Below are 21140 nucleotides of genomic sequence, written 5' to 3'. Positions count from 1 at the left end.
ATTTTGTTTGAAACTTGCTGTTTCAATTAAAAGTATTTAATGTAATTGACAGAATTTGAGGATGATGACTGTGATGATATTGATGATGATCCATTTGATATCAGGAAGATTTCGGGTAAATAATATTTTAATGACAATTTTTTAGACGGATATGATCATGGTGAAGCTTCAGTGTAAATAAATTAGTCATAATCAAGTGGTGTAAGCCAGCTAGTGCACATATTGTACATGTACCTCAAATGCTACATGTTATTGGTTATTGAGAAGACAGCATTTTTTATGGTGGGCTTTATTTGAAAGATATTATTATTCTATCAAACAATGCTGCTAATGTTACACTGCATTGTTATTGCTTACATTAAATGGGATCAGTGATACATGCATGTGGTCAAATAACCATAATAATCTATCAAGAGAAACTGATTGTATTTTAGTAGAAAGTCATCGGGCTGACTGTTTAAAATAAATTCTATGTTCAATATCTCATTTGTTTGCATAAATTAAGGAAAAATTGTCATAAAAAAATTTATTTATTTTTTCCAGTTACATTTTACTTAATGCAACAAAAATACTGCATTTGTACAAATAGGAAATGCTTGGGGCACATCATGAATTATACATCGGATATTTAATGGGATGGTCTTTTAAACTGACAGGAAAGATCATTAAACAGCTAGTCTACATGCAGCTAGAATACTCACTATATATGTATATATGTGACTGAAAATCACTCGTTTGAAAACTTTTTGTATCTTTTCATTTTGTTGCCCTCCCTTATAGTTTGGTATTTCAAAGTTAACGCCTAAGATTCAATGAGAATATTTTTGAATATGAAGCAAATTAAAAAGTTACTGCTATAATTATTGGTATACTTTTCCTTATTTTCTTTTACTTTTGTGTTAGATGTCAGCTCAGAGGAAGATTACATTTCAGATAGCTGTTCTGATTCTCTACAATCAGAGATCATACAACAATTATGCTTTAAGACAAAGAACTTCAAGGTAATAGTAAACATATAATATTACATGTACATTGCTGAGCAAATCATTCAAAATGAGTATCATATTACCTTCAAAAGTTTGATGAATGGTTTTAAGTTAAGTGTCCAGTCTTATTTAAGGACTAATCAACAATTATACCCTCCTTAGTACGGAAAATACTTAGCATAGAAAAGTACCAAGATACTCAAGAAAGAACAAAAGAATTCTTTGATGTAATAGTTCATGTTCAGATATGAATTTGTGACTTATTTAAACAGAGGAGTATTGTTTGCCAGCCCCAGTGATAGTATATATAATACTGTAAAGACGTTTGCTTAATATCTAGAATAAATATTGCAATTCAAAGGGGTGAAAATTATGCAAGTGTAAAATGATGAAAATTACCCTATATTCATTATAACTACCTAAGCTTTAAAATTCACTTACTAGTAATTATTAAATCTCATGTGATGTTTTTTTAGCCAGCGGATTTGGGGCAACGAGAAGAGAATACTGGAGAAGTGTTCAATGAAGATGATGGGGTAAGTTAAGAAAGAATGTCTCTCGTATTCTGTCTCAGATATTTTAATATGAACTATATATATGTAAACAGTATTTGGAGGACACAAGTTAAGGTGTCTGCTTAAGAGGGGTAAACGAAATTATTAATTATACACCTATAATCTATAATAAAAATATGTAATTAATCCTGTATCTCATACATAGTCAGAAAATGGAAGTGTAGAATGGTGAAGATTACCCTGTATTCATTATAACTACAGTACCAATCAGACCCAACCTAACACCAGAGTAAACCTCCAACTAAACACCTGGTATACATTCGAGGTTAACTTGGGGTTTACTCTGGGTTTACTTTTGGAAATTTGTGTCCAGTTTGGGTTTACCATGGATCCACTCAGTATTTACTTTGGGTTTACTCGTGTTTACTTTTATAGTCCTCTTTAAACATTGAAATGTGAAGCAGACCCATCTTTTATCTAATTATCTTACTGCCTGTAATGCCCACCTCTCGTATATTCGAAATACACATGTAGCGTCTGCCTTAGTGGTCTTTTTACAGGGGTTACTCTCTAGTTTACTCTGGGTTTACTTTAATTAACCTGGAGTTAAACCCGAAAGTAAACCGAGGGTTTAGTTTGGGTTCACTTTCTGTAAGATTGGTACTGTACCCAAGTTTGGTATATCCAACCTTTTTTTTAACTTAATGGGGTGTTTTTTGTAGCAAATGGATTTAGAGCAACGAGAAGAGAATACTGGAGAAGTGTTCAATGAAGATGATGGGGTAAGTTAAGAAAGAAAGAATGTCTCTCGTATTCTGTCTCAGATATTTTAATATGAACTATATATATGTAAACAGTATTTGGAGGACACAAGTTAAGGTGTCTGCTTAAGAGGGGTAAAAGGAATTATTAATTATACACCTATAATCTATAATAAAAATATGTAATTAATCCTGTATCTCATACATAGTCAGAAAATGGAAGTGTAGAATGGTGAAGATTACCCTGTATTCATTATAACTACAGTACCAATCAGACCCAACCTAACACCAGAGTAAACCTCCAACTAAACACCTGGTATACATTCGAGGTTAACTTGGGGTTTACTCTGGGTTTACTTTTGAAAATTTGTGTCCAGTTTGGGTTTACCATGGATCCACTCAGTATTGACTTTGGGTTTACTCGTGTTTACTTTTATAGTCCTCTTTAAACATTGAAATGTGAAGCAGACCCATCTTTTATCTAATTATCTTACTGCCTGTAATGCCCACCTCTCGTATATTCGAAATACACATGTAGCGTCTGCCTTAGTGGTCTTTTTACAGGGGTTACTCTCTAGTTTACTCTGGGCTTACTCTAATTAACCTGGAGTTAAACCCGAAAGTAAACCGAGGGTTTAGTCTGGGTTCACTTTCTGTAAGATTGGTACTGTACCCAAGTTTGGTATATCCAACCTTTTTTTTTAACTAAATGGGGTGTTTTTGTAGCAAATGGATTTAGAGCAACGAGAAGAGAATACTGGAGAAGTGTTCAATGAAGATGATGGGGTAAGTTAAGAAAGAATGTCTCTCGTATTCTGTCTCAGATATTTTAATATGAACTATATATATGTAAACAGTATTTGGAGGACACAAGTTAAGGTGTCTGCTTAAGAGGGGTAAAAGGAATTATTAATTATACACCTATAATCTATAATAAAAATATGTAATTAATCCTGTATCTCATACATATTTAGAAAATGGAAGTGTAGAATGGTGAAGATTAACCTGTATTCATTATAACTACAGTACCAATCAGACCCAACCTAACACCAGAGTAAACCTCCAACTAAACACCTGGTATACATTCGAGGTTAACTTGGGGTTTACTCTGGATTTACTTTTGGAAATTTGTGTCCAGTTTGGGTTTACCATGGATCCACTCAGTATTTACTTTGGGTTTACTCGTGTTTACTTTTAAAGTCCTCTTTAAACATTGAAATGTGAAGCAGACCCATCTTTTATCTAATTATCTTACTGCCTGTAATGCCCACCTCTCGTATATTCGAAATACACATGTAGCGTCTGCCTAAGGGGTCTTTTTACAGGGGTTACTCTAGTTTACCCTGGGTTTACTCTAATTAACTTGGAGTTAAACCCGAAAGTAAACCGAGGGTTTAGTCTGGGTTCACTTTCTGTAAGATTGGTACTGTACCCAAGTTTGGTATATCCAACCTTTTTTTTAACTTAATGGGGTGTTTTTTGTAGCAAATGGATTTAGAGCAACGAGAAGAGAATACTGGAGAAGTGTTCAATGAAGATGATGGGGTAAGTTAATTAAGAAAGAATGTCTCTCGTATTCTGTCTCAGATATTTTAATATGAACTATATATATGTAAACAGTATTTGGAGGACACAAGTTAAGGTGTCTGCTTAAGAGGGGTAAAAGGAATTATTAATTATACACCTATAATCTATAATAAAAATATGTAATTAATCCTGTATCTCATACATAGTCAGAAAATGGAAGTGTAGAATGGTGAAGATTACCCTGTATTCATTATAACTACAGTACCAATCAGACCCAACCTAACACCAGAGTAAACCTCCAACTAAACACCTGGTATACATTCGAGGTTAACTTGGGGTTTACTCTGGGTTTACTTTTGAAAATTTGTGTCCAGTTTGGGTTTACCATGGATCCACTCAGTATTTACTTTGGGTTTACTCGTGTTTACTTTTATAGTCCTCTTTAAACATTGAAATGTGAAGCAGACCCATCTTTTATCTAATTATCTTACTGCCTGTAATGCCCACCTCTCGTATATTCGAAATACACATGTAGCGTCTGCCTTAGTGGTCTTTTTACAGGGGTTACTCTCTAGTTTACTTTGGGTTTACTCTAATTAACCTGGAGTTAAACCCGAAAGTAAACCGAGGGTTTAGTCTGGGTTCACTTTCTGTAAGATTGGTACTGTACCCAAGTTTGGTATATCCAACCTTTTTTTTAACTTAATGGGGTGTTTTTTGTAGCAAATGGATTTAGAGCAACGAGAAGAGAATACTGGAGAAGTGTTCAATGAAGATGATGGGGTAAGTTAATTAAGAAAGAATGTCTCTCGTATTCTGTCTCAGATATTTTAATATGAACTATATATATGTAAACAGTATTTGGAGGACACAAGTTAAGGTGTCTGCTTAAGAGGGGTAAAAGGAATTATTAATTATACACCTATAATCTATAATAAAAATATGTAATTAATCCTGTATCTCATACATAGTCAGAAAATGGAAGTGTAGAATGGTGAAGATTACCCTGTATTCATTATAACTACAGTACCAATCAGACCCAACCTTACACCAGAGTAAACCGCCAACTAAACACCTGGTATACATTCGAGGTTAACTTGGGGTTTACACTGGGTTTACTTTTGGAAATTTGTGTCCAGTTTGGGTTTACCATGGATCCACTCAGTATTTACTTTGGGTTTACTCGTGTTTAGTTTTATAGTCCTCTTTAAACATTGAAATGTGAAGCAGACCCATCTTTTATCTAATTATCTTACTGCCTGTAATGCCCACCTCTCGTATATTCGAAATACACATGTAGCGTCTGCCTAAGGGGTCTTTTTACAGGGGTTACTCTCTAGTTTACTCTGGGTTTACTCTAATTAACCTGGAGTTAAACCCGAAAGTAAACCGAGGGTTTAGTCTGGGTTCACTTTCTGTAAGATTGGTACTGTACCCAAGTTTGGTATATCCAACCTTTTTTTTAAATCAATGGGGTGTTTTTTGTAGCAAATGGATTTAGAGCAACGAGAAGAGAATACTGGAGAAGTGTTCAATGAAGATGATGGGGTAAGTTAAGAAAGAATGTCTCTCGTATTCTGTCTCAGATATTTTAATATGAACTATATATATGTAAACAGTATTTGGAGGACACAAGTTAAGGTGTCTGCTTAAGAGGGGTAAAAGAAATTATTAATTATACACCTATAATCTATAATAAAAATATGTAATTAATCCTGTATCTCATACATATTTAGAAAATGGAAGTGTAGAATGGTGAAGATTACCCTGTATTCATTATAACTACAGTACCAATCAGACCCAACCTAACACCAGAGTAAACCTCCAACTAAACACCTGGTATACATTCGAGGTTAACTTTGGGTTTACTCTTGGTTTACTTTTGGAAATTTGTGTCCAGTTTGGGTTTACCATGGATCCACTCAGTATTTACTTTGGGTTTACTCGTGTTTACTTTTAAAGTCCTCTTTAAACATTGAAATGTGAAGCAGACCCATCTTTTATCTAATTATCTTACTGCCTGTAATGCCCACCTCTCGTATATTCGAAATACACATGTAGCGTCTGCCTAAGGGGTCTTTTTACAGGGGTTACTTTAGTTTACTCTGGGTTTACTCTAATTAACCTGGAGTTAAACCCGAAAGTAAACCGAGGGTTTAGTCTGGGTTCACTTTCTGTAAGATTGGTACTGTACCCAAGTTTGGTATATCCAACCTTTTTTTTAACTTAATGGGGTGTTTTTTGTAGCAAATGGATTTAGAGCAACGAGAAGAGAATACTGGAGAAGTGTTCAATGAAGATGATGGGGTAAGTTAAGAAAGAATGTCTCTCGTATTCTGTCTCAGATATTTATACCCCCCGCAAACAAAGTTTGGGGGGGTATATAGGAATCACCTTGTCCGTCCGTCCGTCTGTCCGTCTGTCTGTCTGTCTGTCTGTCCGTCTGTCTGTGTAATCATATCCGGTCCATATCTTTCTTATGGAGAAACATTGGAAGTTTTTACTTCACACAAAGATTGTTTATGACCTAAGGGTGTGTCATGACCTTGACCCAAGGTCATTTGGTCAAGGTCACTGGCAGGAAAAGTGCAAAATTCGTGTCAGGTCCATATCTTTCTTATGGAGAAACATTGGAAGTTCCTACTTCACACAAAGATTGCTTATGACGTAAGGGTGATTCATGACCTTGACCCAAGGTCATTTGGGCAAAGTCAAGGTCACTGGCAGAAAAAAATGCAAAATTCGTGTCCGGTCCATATCTTTCTTATGGGGAAACAATGGAAGTTCTTATTTCACACAAAGATTGCTTATGATTAAAGGGTGTGTCATGACCTTGACCCAAGGTCAATTGAAAAAGTTCAAGGTCATTGTTTCAAAAAAGCTAAATTCTGTCTGTGTCATGTTTTGTATTATTGGAAATATTAGAAGCTAAAAATTAACAGTTTTCAAAAATAAAGCAGTTGTTATTTATAGAAAATGGACAGTGAAATAGATTCATCCAATATTTTCTATAATAGCAAAAATACACGCGTTATGATTTTTTTCTTAGCGGGGGGTATCAATTGTGAGCTTGCTCACAGTACCTCTAGTTTAATATGAACTATATATATGTAAACAGTATTTGGAGGACACAAGTTAAGGTGTCTGCTTAAGAGGGGTAAAAGAAATTATTAATTATACACCTATAATCTATAATAAAAATATTTAATTAATCCTGTATCTCATACATATTTAGAAAATGGAAGTGTAGAATGGTGAAGATTACCATGTATTCATTATAACTACAGTACCAATCAGACCCAACCTAACACCAGAGTAAACCTCCAACTAAACACCTGGTATACATTCGAGGTTAACTTGGGGTTTACTCTGGGTTTACTTTTGAAAATTTGTGTCCAGTTTGGGTTTACCATGGATCCACTCAGTATTTACTTTGGGTTTACTCGTGTTTACTTTTATAGTCCTCTTTAAACATTGAAATGTGAAGCAGACCCATCTTTTATCTAATTATCTTACTGCCTGTAATGCCCACCTCTCGTATATTCGAAATACACATGTAGCGTCTGCCTAAGGGGTCTTTTTACAGGGGTTACTCTAGTTTACTCTGGGTTTACTCTAATTAACCTGGAGTTAAACCCGAAAGTAAACCGAGGGTTTAGTCTGGGTTCACTTTCTGTAAGATTGGTACTGTACCCAAGCTTGGTATTTCCAACCTATTTTTTAACTTAATGGGGTGTTTTTTGTAGCAAATGGATTTAGAGCAACGAGAAGAGAATACTGGAGAAGTGTTCAATGAAGATGATGGGGTAAGTTAAGAAAGAATGTCTCTCGTATTCTGTCTCAGATATTTTAATATGAACTATATATATGTAAACAGTATTTGGAGGACACAAGTTAAGGTGTCTGCTTAAGAGGGGTAAAAATAAGCTAATATCAATTTGACTGCATAAGCTGGATATTAATTTTAAAGAACACTCTATAAAACGTTTTTGTTACCATGCATTATATCAAAGTTTTTGAGGTTTTACAATGAATTTAAAATCTAAACACTTCATGACCTAAAGATGGATTTGAGGTCAAAGGTCAATGCCAGCAATTTTTACTTTTTTTAATAGGTTGTAACACTTTTGTTTCCTGTTGATATCTCAGAAAGCATTTTGTGCTTTTGCAATTAATTAAGATATCATAACTACTTCATTTTAATTTAAAGTCATATACATGTAGATTAATTTCAACTTTAAAATCACTTTTGTTATCCTAATCTTTATGTATAGCATGAATATTTTTGAATTAGTTGTAAAAAATCAGTGCTTAAAGTTAAAAGTTATAGATTTATAAATTTTCTTTGTTTTAGAGATTTGAAGATTCAGCGTTAAAAAGTACCCGAGCTAAACCGAAAAAGGAAGTATGTAGTAGAATGTTGATGTAACAATTTTATGAAGAAAAAGACCATTAGATTAACAAATATTATTACAGTGAAGGATCTTTTATAAAATTTAGAGAGATATTCATCTTTAAGTTTGCTTGCATTAATCATATCTATTCTATTCTTTCAGAGACCAGGTCGAATGTGTGTGTTTTGCAGTAAAATAATTGAAGGAGGAAAGTTGAAAAGGCATATAACAAGTCACAAAAAAACACATGAGGAAGTTGCAGCCATCCTTAAAAAACCAGTTGAAGAGCAAAACAAATGGTTTGAAGAAAAACGTCATGAAGGAATATACAAATACAACATGCATCATTTGGACGATAATGATACCAAATTGATGAGGGAGAGGAAACCAAAAACGCCGGATGAGCTTCGGATGTGCTTGGCATGTAAAAAGTTTTTTTCCAACAGAACGTTTTACAAACACAAAGAAACTTGTAGCAGTCAAGCTCAGCCAGTTAAAACTAAAACACTAAGGCCTCTCGACCTTCACTATAGTGAAGAGTTTGTTTTGAATATCCTGAATAAATTTCGAGATGGTTCTATTGGAAACTTCATAAGAGAGTCCAAGATTGTTCAAACAATTGGATATAAACATTATCTTGCTAGACGATCAGAATCGAGTAAAACTACAGAGGTGAGAAGAGAAGTCATGATGGAAATGAGAGAACTCAGCAGACTGTTCTTTTGTTTCAAGTCTATTGCAGACGAGGAGCTTCCGTTTGAAGAAATGTATGAAAGAAACCATCTGTCAACTCTAAAGGAAGCTTTCTCAACTTTATGCACAGGAGAAGAAGGAGAGAAGTATGGTTTGAAAATGAACTTAAACAGCATTTTCCAAAGAAGCATAAAGATTCTTTTGGGATATTACTCAGAAACACAGCTTGACTCCAAAGTTAAGGAATTGGAGAGGTTCAGAAAAGCGTACAATTTCAACCTTCCTGATATTGTTGGTAAAGCCAGATATCACACAGAGAAGAACTCTTTAAAGAAGGCAAGACTCCCCAAGAGCCTTCCACTTGAAGATGAAATGAGGAAATTGAAACAATTTCTCATTCAAGAAATAGATGACACCGTGGAAAACTTTTCACTTAATCGGTACACATGGCTTCGTTCATTAGTAGTCGCCCGATTAACTCTATATAATGCCAGACGAGGAGAAGAGGGTTCAAGGCTACTGCTTGAGGAATGGTATGATGCCATAAATTCAACCTGGATACCTCAGGAAGCAGTTGAAAGTGTTAAAGATGATGCAGAAAAGTACCTCATTGGCCAATATAAACTAGCATACATGGCTGGGAAAGGGAGAAAGTGTGTTCCAGTTCTGATTCCGAATGATTTGGTAGGGCCAATTGAACTGCTAATATCACACAGGCAGAAGTTTGGGATTGCAGAGACTAATAATTTTTTGTTTGCAACAAAAAGTTCGAGTTCACATTGCTCTGGATGGCATGCAGTATTCACTGTGTGTGAAGCAGTTGGCATATCCTCAGTCACAGCAACAAAAAATAGGCACAGAGTGTCAACAGTTTATGCTACCCTAGATATGTCGGAAAATGACAGAAAAATATTTTATGACCATCTAGGTCATAATGAGGCAATAAATAAGGACAACTATCAGTGTCCTCCAGGAGTGACCGAGGTCTTGCATATGGGGAAGTTTTTGAGCTCGCTAGAAGGTAAAAACATACTTCATACGAAAGTCAGTTTTTTGCATCTTACTTTTAAGTAGCATTACTATGTTAGGTATATCAATTTCGATAAATGTAAATGGAATTGCTTTTCTTTCTCAGATGGCTTACCAGTAGCGGCTCCAGAAAGCCATGAGAAGAAGACAAAGACAAAAGGTAAGAATAGTCAGGATTTTAAAAATATTTTACATGCTTATTATTTGTTAATTTTAAAATTGGTAAACAATATGTGACTTTGCATGTTAAGAAATATATTGATACTAATTCTCTTGATTTTAAACTTAACAGATACTAGAACACAAAGTGCAGAAATTGTTAGTGAAGGAAAGAAGCAAAGAAAAGGTTAGTCTGTAATATACACTTTGCATGAATCCCACTACCAGAGAGAACCTCTTTCGTAGCTCACAGAGATGAAGTCTGGGGGAGCTTATGCTATACCCCCAGTTTTTTTTTTGCTTCGGCGTTCGGATCTGGTTTAAGTTATTGTTGCAGGTCCCGTATTTTAATTATTATTGATTGTGCATCTTGACATACTTACGGACATAAGACTTGTATTCTAAATTTGGGCCATGAATTTCAGATGGTGGAGGAGGTTTTTGGAGCAGGTTAAAGGTTTTGGAGCAGGTGCCCTTTGATTACTATATCCTTGTTATTACTTGTTTTAATTTCACTAAACTTGTATGAATGGTGCATCAAATGATACTCATGCACTGGACAGGCTTGAATGCAAAAGTTTTGGATGCCAAATGAGGTTAATGTTTTTCGAGATAGTTAAAGTTTTTGGAGCAGGTTCCCTTATACCTTGTATCAAACAAAATAATACTATGCTGTATCGTATCATATTGTATTATACGATATAATATCATATTTCATACAACAATATCATATGATACATTATAAAGAGGTGTTGGCGTATTTGATAGCTTCGACTGATTTGGACACGTTAGCTCCGGGTTTGAGTCCGGTCTGTCGCTATTACTGTAACATTGTAACCTTGGGCAAGTTACTTAACTCTACTAGTGCACTCTCTCTACCCAGGGGTTAAATTGGGTACCTGGCTCATGAGACAACCTGGCCATGTGGATAAAAAGCATTAGCGCCGTAGTTTGGCAGCTCTGCTTGTAAGCTCCAAGTTGAGGATCCAGCAGTTGCATTACTTGATACAACAAATGATTACATGTTTGTGCATATTTTCTGGTCTAGATTTAATATGCTTGTAATATCCTTTATTTCTACAAATAAACCAATATGCTGATCTAATATTCTGCAAGTCTCATCAAAATTAAACTCTGTACAAATTTTTTTTATGAGTTTTATGTATAACTTGTGCATATCAATCATTACTATTAAAGTAAAAACAAAGAAAAAGCTTTGAGTTTTTAATACACTTTTTTTTAAAATTTCTATTTCCAAAGACTATCCAGCATTTGAATTTATCTTTTCAGACTCATTTCGCTGGACAGAAGCGAACACGAAAGCTGTAATAACAGATTTTAAGGAGTGGGTAAACACCGAAAAGGGAAACAGTCTACCAAGTTCGTATTTTTTTTCTTTCCATGCTTCAGTGAAAAAATTCTTTGACAAAAGCAATTTTTCTGTAAGTTTATGTTATCTACAACGTTCAGTTGAGACCTTTATTTGAGCATGTAATATGCATACAGTTATGCAAACAGGAAACTTTGCATAGTGACAGTAACTTATGGTTTTTAGCTCACCTGAGCTGAAAGCTCAAGTTAGCTTTTCTGATCAAAATTTGTCCGTTGTCTGTCGTCGGCGTTGTTGTTGTCGTTGGCGGCGTTGTCGTTGTAAACTTTCCACATTTTTTTCTTCTTCTCCCGAACCACTGGGCAGATTTCAACCAAATTTGGCACAAAGCATTACTATGTGAAGGGGATTCAAGTTTGTTCAAATGAAGGGCCACGCCTATTTAAAGGGGAGATAATTGAGAATTATTGAACATTTGTTGGTATTTTTCAAAAATCTTCTTCTCAAAAACTATTCGGCCAGAAAAGCTTAAACTTGTGTGGAGGCATCCTCAGGTAATATACATTCAAGTTTGTTCAAATCATGGTCCTCAGGGGTAGGGTGGGGCCACAATAGGGGGATCAATTTTTACATAGGAATATATAGAGGAAATCTTTAAAAATCTTCTTCTCAAAAACTATTAGGCCAGAAAAGCTCAAATTAAAATGGAAGCATCCTCAGGTAGTGTAGATTCAAGTTTGTAGAAATCATGGTCCCCGGGGGTAGGGCGGGGTCACAATAGGGGGATGAAGTTTTACATCGGAATATATAGAGAAAATCTTTAGAAAATCTTCTTCTCAAAAACTATTAAGCCAGAAAAATTCAAATTAAAATGGAAGCATCCTCAGGTAGTGTAGATTCAAGTTATTCAAATCATGGTCCCTAGTGGTATGGTGGGGCCACAATGGGGGGATAGATTTTTACATACGATTATATAGAGAAAATCTTATTCTCAAAAACTATCAGTCCAGGAAAGCTCAAATTTGAGCAGAAGCATCCTCAGATAGTGTAGCTTTAAGTTTGTTCAAATCATGGTCCTCGGGGGTATGGTGGGGCCACAATTGGGGGATAAATTTTTATACAGGAATATATAGAGAAAATCTTTTTAAAAAATCTTTTAAAAACTATTAGGCCAGGAAAGCTCAAATTGGCGTGTAACCATCCTCAGATAATGTACATGTAGAATCAAGTTTGTTCAAATCATGGTACATTGTACCTAGGGGTAGGGCGGGGCCACGATGGGGGATCATTTTTTATATATAGAGAAAATCTTTAAAAATCTTCTTTTCAAAAACTATTAGGCCAGGAAAGCCCAAATTTGAGTGGAAGTATCCCCAGATCGTATAGATTTAAGTTTGTTTAAATAGTCCAGGGGTAGGGTGAGGGCACAATGGGGGTGAATTTTTACATAGGAATATATAGAAAAAATCTTTAAAAATCTTCTTTTTAAAGACTATTTGGCCAGAAAAGCTTAAACTGGTGTAGAGGCATCCTCGGGTAGTGTAAATTCAAGTTTGCAAAATCACAGTCCCTAGCGGTAGGGCAGGGCCGCGATGGCAGTTTGAATTCTTACATAGGAATATTTAGAAAAAATCTTTAAAAATATTTTAATTTAAAGTCATATACATGTAGATTAATTTCAACTTTAAAATCACTTTTGTTATCCTAATCTTTATGTATAGCATGAATATTTTTGAATTAGTTGTAAAAAATCAGTGCTTAAAGTTAAAAGTTATAGATTTATAAATTTTCTTTGTTTTAGAGATTTGAAGATTCAGCGTTAAAAAGTACCCGAGCTAAACCGAAAAAGGAAGTATGTAGTAGAATGTTGATGTAACAATTTTATGAAGAAAAAGACCATTAGATTAACAAATATTATTACAGTGAAGGATCTTTTATAAAATTTAGAGAGATATTCATCTTTAAGTTTGCTTGCATTAATCATATCTATTCTATTCTTTCAGAGACCAGGTCGAATGTGTGTGTTTTGCAGTAAAATAATTGAAGGAGGAAAGTTGAAAAGGCATATAACAAGTCACAAAAAAACACATGAGGAAGTTGCAGCCATCCTTAAAAAACCAGTTGAAGAGCAAAACAAATGGTTTGAAGAAAAACGTCATGAAGGAATATACAAATACAACATGCATCATTTGGACGATAATGATACCAAATTGATGAGGGAGAGGAAACCAAAAACGCCGGATGAGCTTCGGATGTGCTTGGCATGTAAAAAGTTTTTTTCCAACAGAACGTTTTACAAACACAAAGAAACTTGTAGCAGTCAAGCTCAGCCAGTTAAAACTAAAACACTAAGGCCTCTCGACCTTCACTATAGTGAAGAGTTTGTTTTGAATATCCTGAATAAATTTCGAGATGGTTCTATTGGAAACTTCATAAGAGAGTCCAAGATTGTTCAAACAATTGGATATAAACATTATCTTGCTAGACGATCAGAATCGAGTAAAACTACAGAGGTGAGAAGAGAAGTCATGATGGAAATGAGAGAACTCAGCAGACTGTTCTTTTGTTTCAAGTCTATTGCAGACGAGGAGCTTCCGTTTGAAGAAATGTATGAAAGAAACCATCTGTCAACTCTAAAGGAAGCTTTCTCAACTTTATGCACAGGAGAAGAAGGAGAGAAGTATGGTTTGAAAATGAACTTAAACAGCATTTTCCAAAGAAGCATAAAGATTCTTTTGGGATATTACTCAGAAACACAGCTTGACTCCAAAGTTAAGGAATTGGAGAGGTTCAGAAAAGCGTACAATTTCAACCTTCCTGATATTGTTGGTAAAGCCAGATATCACACAGAGAAGAACTCTTTAAAGAAGGCAAGACTCCCCAAGAGCCTTCCACTTGAAGATGAAATGAGGAAATTGAAACAATTTCTCATTCAAGAAATAGATGACACCGTGGAAAACTTTTCACTTAATCGGTACACATGGCTTCGTTCATTAGTAGTCGCCCGATTAACTCTATATAATGCCAGACGAGGAGAAGAGGGTTCAAGGCTACTGCTTGAGGAATGGTATGATGCCATAAATTCAACCTGGATACCTCAGGAAGCAGTTGAAAGTGTTAAAGATGATGCAGAAAAGTACCTCATTGGCCAATATAAACTAGCATACATGGCTGGGAAAGGGAGAAAGTGTGTTCCAGTTCTGATTCCGAATGATTTGGTAGGGCCAATTGAACTGCTAATATCACACAGGCAGAAGTTTGGGATTGCAGAGACTAATAATTTTTTGTTTGCAACAAAAAGTTCGAGTTCACATTGCTCTGGATGGCATGCAGTATTCACTGTGTGTGAAGCAGTTGGCATATCCTCAGTCACAGCAACAAAAAATAGGCACAGAGTGTCAACAGTTTATGCTACCCTAGATATGTCGGAAAATGACAGAAAAATATTTTATGACCATCTAGGTCATAATGAGGCAATAAATAAGGACAACTATCAGTGTCCTCCAGGAGTGACCGAGGTCTTGCATATGGGGAAGTTTTTGAGCTCGCTAGAAGGTAAAAACATACTTCATACGAAAGTCAGTTTTTTGCATCTTACTTTTAAGTAGCATTACTATGTTAGGTATATCAATTTCGATAAATGTAAATGGAATTGCTTTTCTTTCTCAGATGGCTTACCAGTAGCGGCTCCAGAAAGCCATGAGAAGAAGACAAAGACAAAAGGTAAGAATAGTCAGGATTTTAAAAATATTTTACATGCTTATTATTTGTTAATTTTAAAATTGGTAAACAATATGTGACTTTGCATGTTAAGAAATATATTGATACTAATTCTCTTGATTTTAAACTTAACAGATACTAGAACACAAAGTGCAGAAATTGTTAGTGAAGGAAAGAAGCAAAGAAAAGGTTAGTCTGTAATATACACTTTGCATGAATCCCACTACCAGAGAGAACCTCTTTCGTAGCTCACAGAGATGAAGTCTGGGGGAGCTTATGCTATACCCCCAGTTTTTTTTTTGCTTCGGCGTTCGGATCTGGTTTAAGTTATTGTTGCAGGTCCCGTATTTTAATTATTATTGATTGTGCATCTTGACATACTTACGGACATAAGACTTGTATTCTAAATTTGGGCCATGAATTTCAGATGGTGGAGGAGGTTTTTGGAGCAGGTTAAAGGTTTTGGAGCAGGTGCCCTTTGATTACTATATCCTTGTTATTACTTGTTTTAATTTCACTAAACTTGTATGAATGGTGCATCAAATGATACTCATGCACTGGACAGGCTTGAATGCAAAAGTTTTGGATGCCAAATGAGGTTAATGTTTTTCGAGATAGTTAAAGTTTTTGGAGCAGGTTCCCTTATACCTTGTATCAAACAAAATAATACTATGCTGTATCGTATCATATTGTATTATACGATATAATATCATATTTCATACAACAATATCATATGATACATTATAAAGAGGTGTTGGCGTATTTGATAGCTTCGACTGATTTGGACACGTTAGCTCCGGGTTTGAGTCCGGTCTGTCGCTATTACTGTAACATTGTAACCTTGGGCAAGTTACTTAACTCTACTAGTGCACTCTCTCTACCCAGGGGTTAAATTGGGTACCTGGCTCATGAGACAACCTGGCCATGTGGATAAAAAGCATTAGCGCCGTAGTTTGGCAGCTCTGCTTGTAAGCTCCAAGTTGAGGATCCAGCAGTTGCATTACTTGATACAACAAATGATTACATGTTTGTGCATATTTTCTGGTCTAGATTTAATATGCTTGTAATATCCTTTATTTCTACAAATAAACCAATATGCTGATCTAATATTCTGCAAGTCTCATCAAAATTAAACTCTGTACAAATTTTTTTTATGAGTTTTATGTATAACTTGTGCATATCAATCATTACTATTAAAGTAAAAACAAAGAAAAAGCTTTGAGTTTTTAATACACTTTTTTTTAAAATTTCTATTTCCAAAGACTATCCAGCATTTGAATTTATCTTTTCAGACTCATTTCGCTGGACAGAAGCGAACACGAAAGCTGTAATAACAGATTTTAAGGAGTGGGTAAACACCGAAAAGGGAAACAGTCTACCAAGTTCGTATTTTTTTTCTTTCCATGCTTCAGTGAAAAAATTCTTTGACAAAAGCAATTTTTCTGTAAGTTTATGTTATCTACAACGTTCAGTTGAGACCTTTATTTGAGCATGTAATATGCATACAGTTATGCAAACAGGAAACTTTGCATAGTGACAGTAACTTATGGTTTTTAGCTCACCTGAGCTGAAAGCTCAAGTTAGCTTTTCTGATCAAAATTTGTCCGTTGTCTGTCGTCGGCGTTGTTGTTGTCGTTGGCGGCGTTGTCGTTGTAAACTTTCCACATTTTTTTCTTCTTCTCCCGAACCACTGGGCAGATTTCAACCAAATTTGGCACAAAGCATTACTATGTGAAGGGGATTCAAGTTTGTTCAAATGAAGGGCCACGCCTATTTAAAGGGGAGATAATTGAGAATTATTGAACATTTGTTGGTATTTTTCAAAAATCTTCTTCTCAAAAACTATTCGGCCAGAAAAGCTTAAACTTGTGTGGAGGCATCCTCAGGTAATATACATTCAAGTTTGTTCAAATCATGGTCCTCAGGGGTAGGGTGGGGCCACAATAGGGGGATCAATTTTTACATAGGAATATATAGAGGAAATCTTTAAAAATCTTCTTCTCAAAAACTATTAGGCCAGAAAAGCTCAAATTAAAATGGAAGCATCCTCAGGTAGTGTAGATTCAAGTTTGTAGAAATCATGGTCCCCGGGGGTAGGGCGGGGTCACAATAGGGGGATGAAGTTTTACATCGGAATATATAGAGAAAATCTTTAGAAAATCTTCTTCTCAAAAACTATTAAGCCAGAAAAATTCAAATTAAAATGGAAGCATCCTCAGGTAGTGTAGATTCAAGTTATTCAAATCATGGTCCCTAGTGGTATGGTGGGGCCACAATGGGGGGATAGATTTTTACATACGATTATATAGAGAAAATCTTATTCTCAAAAACTATCAGTCCAGGAAAGCTCAAATTTGAGCAGAAGCATCCTCAGATAGTGTAGCTTTAAGTTTGTTCAAATCATGGTCCTCGGGGGTATGGTGGGGCCACAATTGGGGGATAAATTTTTATACAGGAATATATAGAGAAAATCTTTTTAAAAAATCTTTTAAAAACTATTAGGCCAGGAAAGCTCAAATTGGCGTGTAACCATCCTCAGATAATGTACATGTAGAATCAAGTTTGTTCAAATCATGGTACATTGTACCTAGGGGTAGGGCGGGGCCACGATGGGGGATCATTTTTTATATATAGAGAAAATCTTTAAAAATCTTCTTTTCAAAAACTATTAGGCCAGGAAAGCCCAAATTTGAGTGGAAGTATCCCCAGATCGTATAGATTTAAGTTTGTTTAAATAGTCCAGGGGTAGGGTGAGGGCACAATGGGGGTGAATTTTTACATAGGAATATATAGAAAAAATCTTTAAAAATCTTCTTTTTAAAGACTATTTGGCCAGAAAAGCTTAAACTGGTGTAGAGGCATCCTCGGGTAGTGTAAATTCAAGTTTGCAAAATCACAGTCCCTAGCGGTAGGGCAGGGCCGCGATGGCAGTTTGAATTCTTACATAGGAATATTTAGAAAAAATCTTTAAAAATATTCTGGGAAAGTTTTTGGTCCAAAACTCAGTACTTTGTTTGAAAGCACAGGCTATGCAGATTTAAGTTTGATGAAACCATGATTCCCTAGAGAAAAGTGGGGCCACGAAATAGGGGGGGGGGTATATAGGAATAGAGAAAATCTTCTTACAGGTACAACAACAAAAGGGGCTTGGTATTTACCAAAAAAAAAGATGTGGATAAAACTTAGCAGACTTTGAATTTTTTTTTGCAATATCTACTGTACTTAGTTGTCAAGATATTATGATACTGAACTGCTAATTTGATCAGAGTTAAGGCAATTGTTGCTCAGGTGAGCGATGTGGTCCGTGGGCCTCTTGTTTTACATTACACACACTTTACATATATTATAGAATTAAATATTACATGTAGATATACTAGTATTCTTATATGACGCAATGCACTTTAAATTTCATAAAGTTATGTGTTCTTTCAGGTAAAACATGTCTGGAGGAGTACTTAAGCAGATCGACATCCCTTGCTTGCACAGTTCTGCAACTCAGAACAAAAATTATGAATGAGCAGAACAAAAGAAAAAAGAATCATTCCAATCGATTAAAAAAACTTTCTTTTTAGATTTTTTATAACAAAACTTTCAATCAAATACCTTTGTTTACTCCTTTTTAGCTAACCTGAGCTGAAGCTCATGTGAGCTTTTCAGATCACTTTTTGTATGACGTCTGTCAACTTTCACATTTTCAACTTCTTCTCTAGAACCACTGGGCTAATTTCAACCAAACTTTGCACAAAGAAACCTTTAAATGGCTTTCAAATATGGTCAAATGAAGGACTAAGTCCCATTTAAAAGGGAAATGATTTTTATTTTACATATCATATTTTAAACAAATCTTCTCGAAAACCATTTGGTTGGAAAAGCTGAAACTTGTGTCGAAGCATCCTCAGTCATGTAGATTCAAGTTTGTTTAAATCATGTTCCAAGGGGGTAGGGTTGAGCCACAATGGGATAATATATAAGTATTTATATAAGTAATATATAAAGACAACTCTTCCAAAACCTTTTTCTCAAAAACCAAAAGGTCAGACAAGCTGTAATTTGTGTTGAATTTTGATTAAATCAGGATGCTCAAGGTTAGGGAGGGGTCAAGATGGGGGGGGGGGTCAAATTTTTACATAAGATTATATCGAGAAAAAATCTTTAAAAATCTTTTTCTTTTAAATTTTTTTCTTCTCAAAAGCCATGTTGTGACTTATGTTGAAGAATTATCAGGTAGTGCAAATTTCATCATGTTCAAATCATGATTATGATCTTGAGGGTATAATTAGGTCACAATAGGGGGGGGGGGGGTGGTATAATTACCTAGGAAATAATTCTGATTCTCCAAAACTCAAATGTTATTTGTATTTGTTATTTGTTATTCATATGGTATTGCTTATAACCAATCATCTTGACCTTTATGATTCTCAGTTGTTCTCAACTGTGGCCCCTGAGCTACACAATGTGTTCAAAGTTTGATGTTATGAACTGTTCTTCTTGATCTTCTGGAGAAATGAAATGCTCAACATGTAGTTAATTGATGATAAAATCATCAACTTTCGAAAGAAGCTCAATGTATAGCACAATAAAATGTGTTTTAAAAATCTATTTTCCTACATTGTTCAGATATTTTCTAAATGGCCGTATAAAGCTGATTTCATCATTGATGTCGTTGCTCAAGTGAGCGATGTGGCCTATGGACCTCTTGTTTGGAAATTATCTTGGTCACTTTTCAAACCAAATTTAAATTCTGCCTGTTATTCTAACAAACATTGAAGATAGCTACATGTTTGATGTTTAAATGTTTCTTCACATAGATTTTACAAGCAAATTATTCCCCATCAAATCCCATTTCAATTTTTTGCACAACTGATGGCAATTAATAAAGTTTGCTTGATTATCATATACAATGTAGAGATCTAGAAGTTGCATTATGTCTTTGTATTACATATTGTTTTTAAATTAATTTAACTATAGGAAACAAAAATTAAACACACTTCCTTGATTGTGTTTCAGAAATATTACATAGTTGTTTTGAGGCAAAGAAGTAAAAAACCAGGCCCGTGGAGTGCATTGGTTTTTTTGTTGACATAATCTTTTAAGGAAAAACTACTGTGGTGTTAAACATCTATTAATTATTATGAGAATGTTGTGCATGTACCTGGGTTTAATTTATTCATATACCAACGATTAGAACTAATGTTTATGAATATGCATAGTTGAGTTAATATAAATGTTTTCATGTTTACATGAAATACATGTAGTTAAGTATTTACTGTTAATTAGAATATAGTGACTCCTAAAATTAATTTAAACTTACTAAACTATTAAAATGGATTAGTACAACCGTACAAAGTGTTTGTTTTTTTTAAACTCTGTAGTCCGTTAGAGTTTAAGCTGTATCTTTAAAATTTTAATACATTTAATTAAAAAAATAATTCTTATATTTTATACAATAATGGAGGTAATAATGAATTAGATTTATTTTAGTTATTGAGCATGTTATCAATATGTGTATAATTATGATACATGTACTTATATCATTGCTTCAGTTGTTTCGGTAACTGTGTTGATCTGTTTACAACATAAGTGCATATCAAATCAAAATACAATATCATGCAGTAATTTTCATGTCCAGAACAAATTAAAATGAGATATCATGTTAGTTTCATTTGTAATACTAGTTCATTTTTAATGTTCTCATCTGTTATATATATATTTCTGATCATCGGTGTTTTAATATTAAAAATATTAAAACTTGGAATCGCTTTTCTTGTCATTCATAAGAGGTTTGTTATTACATGTACCAGTGTACAATTTAAATAAAATTATTATTTTAAGTTAAAAATTATAAAGTTATTTCCTTTAAAAAATAGTAATGATGTTGTGACTTCTTCATCAAGTTTTAATGATTCTAATATTAATCAGTTAATTTAGATTTGAATAAATTTTTTACCTATGACTATATAAAATATAAATTTTTAAACAGATTTGCTGGCACAACCGCACAATATACACTTAAAAATGTGTTAAGA

General features: G+C 34.5%; 1 protein-coding gene across 8 annotated transcripts in view; it reads left to right on the top strand.

Moving 5' to 3' along the window:
• The window catches only part of LOC117680547 (uncharacterized), a 31541-nt gene extending 10672 nt beyond the window's left edge, over nucleotides 1-20869 (top strand). The window contains exons 7-21 of one of the 8 annotated variants that reach the window (XM_066076583.1): nucleotides 53-115; nucleotides 904-1001; nucleotides 1463-1522; nucleotides 2224-2283; nucleotides 2989-3048; nucleotides 3748-3807; nucleotides 4513-4572; nucleotides 5278-5337; nucleotides 6037-6096; nucleotides 7536-7595; nucleotides 8144-8194; nucleotides 8346-9897; nucleotides 10012-10065; nucleotides 10198-10251; nucleotides 11355-11818. In XM_066076583.1, coding sequence (XP_065932655.1) covers nucleotides 53-115; nucleotides 904-1001; nucleotides 1463-1522; nucleotides 2224-2283; nucleotides 2989-3048; nucleotides 3748-3807; nucleotides 4513-4572; nucleotides 5278-5337; nucleotides 6037-6096; nucleotides 7536-7595; nucleotides 8144-8194; nucleotides 8346-9897; nucleotides 10012-10065; nucleotides 10198-10251; nucleotides 11355-11551 — 2549 coding nt within the window. In that variant the 3' untranslated portion in view covers nucleotides 11552-11818. Of the gene's footprint in view, nucleotides 1-52; nucleotides 116-903; nucleotides 1002-1462; nucleotides 1523-2223; nucleotides 2284-2988; nucleotides 3049-3747; nucleotides 3808-4512; nucleotides 4573-5277; nucleotides 5338-6036; nucleotides 6097-7535; nucleotides 7596-8143; nucleotides 8195-8345; nucleotides 9898-10011; nucleotides 10066-10197; nucleotides 10252-11354; nucleotides 11819-13195; nucleotides 13247-13397; nucleotides 14950-15063; nucleotides 15118-15249; nucleotides 15304-16406; nucleotides 16497-18546 lie in introns of those variants that run through there. The other 7 variants (XM_066076588.1, XM_066076600.1, XM_066076596.1 and 4 more) reach the window with 7 other exon arrangements.
• Nucleotides 20870-21140: the final 271 nt, after the last annotated feature.

The sequence above is a fragment of the Magallana gigas genome, chromosome 1 (genome assembly GCF_963853765.1).
Source record: "Magallana gigas chromosome 1, xbMagGiga1.1, whole genome shotgun sequence".
In the NCBI taxonomy this organism is placed as follows: domain Eukaryota; kingdom Metazoa; phylum Mollusca; class Bivalvia; order Ostreida; family Ostreidae; genus Magallana; species Magallana gigas.
The sequence above is the reverse complement of the archived record's forward strand: the minus strand, read 5'-3'. Positions and strand labels throughout refer to the sequence as shown.